The following is a 3,059-nucleotide window of genomic DNA, read 5'->3' on the forward strand; positions in this document are numbered from 1 at the left end:
TTGCATAGTCAAAAAACTAAGGGACCTAATTGAACATTTTAAATAAACTAAGGGACCAAATTGGGTGCTAAGCCTTTTTTTTTTATCATCAACAAATGTTAGTTTGAGTTTTGTTAGAAATGTTAGTAGGAGAAATTTAAACTTGTGACCTCTTCCTCCCCCCTTCTCCTTTCACCCTTAAGTCCCCCTCCCAACGGCCTTATATCTCTGAGGGAATGCATATGTTAAATAGGGGATGACAAATCAAGGGAAGACTAAAAATGAAAATTTTGTTATTTAGTGTATGAAAAGCTATTGAATTGTAGAATTGATTTGGTGCATTGGGCTTTGCTATATTAGAATAATGGATTAAATAAGGGTGTTGCTAGGTGCACCCAGCATTTGACTTGAATGGGCAAAAATGCCCTTTGATTAAATTTAAAAAAGGAAAAGGCGCACCCAACACCCTTTTACCTTTCATCTTTGTTTTTGTCTTCTCCTCCGCTCTCCTTTGCGCATCTTCGTCTTCTCTGTTGGTGGCCTTTTGGAGCTGCATTTTTGTGCTTCTTCTCTGCCGTCGAGGTTAGTTTCACATTAACTTGTTGGTGGCTTTGCTATATTAGAATAATGGTTATTGTTGTAGGGTAGAGGACTTAGGTTAGAAAGTTCATCCGTAGATTGAGAATAAGATTGCGTTTTACACATACGGATGTACTTCATCTGTATGTGTTACTGAATTTGTAACGTGCATACGGATGAAGTTCATCCATATGAATATTTTGTTTTTGGCAATTTTTGTATTTTGTTATTTTAAAAAATTAGTTGTATTTTTTTATTTTGTATTAAAAATAGGTATGTTATGTGTTTATTAAAAAAATATGTATGATTGCATGGTGGTATCAAATAAATTATAAACTTTAATAGTAAATAATAGGTATGTTTTTTGTAAGATTTTTTTTGTATATTTGAATGAAAATAGTGATTAGGGTTACTGGCTAGGGTTTAGTTTATTACAAATTGTAGATATCTATAGGTTAGTATTTAGTGGCTAGGGGTTAGTTTAGTGCTTAGGGTTGATGTTAGGGTTTAGTTTAGGGCTTATATATGGTGGTATGTTATTGGTAGTTTATCAAACTGTAGATATGTAGTGGTTAGGGTTAGTGATTACTATTTAGTTTAAGGCTTTGGGTTTAGGTTAGGGTTTAGTGTAACAAATTGTAGATATGTTGTGGTTATGGTTAGTGGCTAGGGTTTAGTTGAGGGTTTAGGGTTTAGGTTAGGATATATTGTAGGGTTAAGTGTTACAAATTGTAGATATGTAGTGGTTAGTGTTAGTGGCTAGGGTTGAGTTGAGGGCTTAGGGTTTATTGTAGGGTTTAGTGTTAGAAAGTGTAGATATGTAGTGGTTAGTGTTAGTGGCTAGGGTTGAGTTGAGGGCTTAGGGTTTAGGTTTGGGTTTAGTGTAGCTTTTAGTGTTAGAAAGTGTAGATATGTAGTGGTTAGTGTTAGTGGCTAGGGTTGACTTTAGGGCGTAGGGTTTAGTGTAGGTTTTAGTGTTAGAAAGTGTAGATATGTAGTGGTTAGTGTTAGTGGCTAGGGTTGACTTTAGGGCTTAGGGTTTAGTGTGATGAAGTGTAGATATGTAGTGTTTTGGGTTTATTTTAGGCTTTAAGGTTCATCTTAGGGTTTACTTTAGGCCTTAGGGTTTAATATATATTGTTGCATGTTATTGGTAGTTTGAGAAATTGTAGTTATGTAGTTGTGGGGGTTAAGGTCTAGGGTTTAGTTTAGGGATTAGGGTTCTGCTTAGGTTTACTTGAGGGTCGAGGGTTTAATTTATATTGTGGTATGTTATTGGTAGTTTTACAAATTGTAGATGTGTAGTGAATTTGAATAGTCAATAGTGAATTTGACAATAAAATACATGTGCGTCATGATTTGCAGATCTTGGTTAGGACCAGAGGTTTAGGTCGTGTCCTAGGTAGGATTATAGGCGGAGATAGGATCATCAGATTCAGATGATGTTCCCTAGCAGCGAAGGCCTACTGCATCCGCACGTAGGCAACAAGAAGCTGCTCCTATTGATGAGGATGCTCCTGAGACGAGTGAGGACGTACTTGCACCTAGTGCAGAAGCTGTTGATGGTGGTGAGGGATCTACTGTTGATGATGCTCAGGGATTCCCAGGTGGACCACGTGACCCATCAGTGCTGACTTCATTTGCTGACCATGTTTCACTTAGCATATGGAATGAAGAGGTATTTTAAATTTTTAAGTAAACTTTTTTGTTAATTATTTGTTATTATTGAATTGTGTATGAAAATTTAATTATTTTTTATGTTATTTGCAATCATTTATACTTCAATTCAGGAACGCCCTGAATTGAAGTTAGCCTCCCACAGAAGGAAAGTTGAGAAATTTGGGAGGCCAACTCCAGAAATTGAAGGGCTAGTCGCTACCACAGGATTAACTCCTTTGATCCCTTTTTCAGTAGACACCAGCGATCGGGGAGTTATATCCACTTTTGCTAAGAGGTGGCACAAGGAAACTAGCAGTTTCCATCGTCCAGTAGGAAAGCTGACCATCACGCTGGATGATGTGGCATCACTGCTTCATCTTCCACAGCTTTGAGCCTCTACATCTGGATGAGGCGGTGATTATGTTGGTGGAGTTGCTAGAGGTCTTGGATGAGGAATCTAGAGCTGAGACTGCACAGTGTCATGGGGCATATGTATGCCTATTGTGGCTATGGGATATATATCAGAGGAGATGTGAGGCCTGACATTGGATTGTTGTAGCTTGTGGCTACGGGATATATATCAGAAGAGTGCAACACATGTTCATGTAGTTTATTTAGGCGCATTTTGAGACTTGACTTAGAGTGGGAGCTATGCATGGGGAGCTGCCACCCTAGTGAATATGTATGATCAGTTAAATGATGCTTCTCAAAGCACTGGCCGACAGCTTGTTGGTTACATTACTTTATTACAGGTAAATTTTATGTTTGTAATATGTTAAATTGGATTATGATGTAAATATGTTTTTAATATGTTTATTTTTCATTTCTTTTATGTTGATGTC

The 3,059-nt window shown here is 37.3% G+C and overlaps 1 protein-coding gene across 1 annotated transcript; it reads left to right on the plus strand.

The window, feature by feature from the left end:
- Positions 1-1,912: 1,912 nt before the first annotated feature.
- Positions 1,913-2,609, plus strand: LOC114391624 (protein MAIN-LIKE 1-like). The gene is made up of 3 exons (XM_028352609.1): positions 1,913-1,942; positions 2,015-2,236; positions 2,349-2,609. The coding sequence occupies exons 1-3, from the start codon at positions 1,913-1,915 to the stop codon at positions 2,607-2,609; spliced, it is 513 nt and encodes a 170-aa protein (XP_028208410.1).
- The last annotated feature ends 450 nt before the right edge of the window (positions 2,610-3,059 follow it).

Source organism: Glycine soja, chromosome 17 (genome assembly GCF_004193775.1).
Source record: "Glycine soja cultivar W05 chromosome 17, ASM419377v2, whole genome shotgun sequence".
NCBI classification, from domain to species: Eukaryota; Viridiplantae; Streptophyta; class Magnoliopsida; order Fabales; family Fabaceae; genus Glycine; species Glycine soja.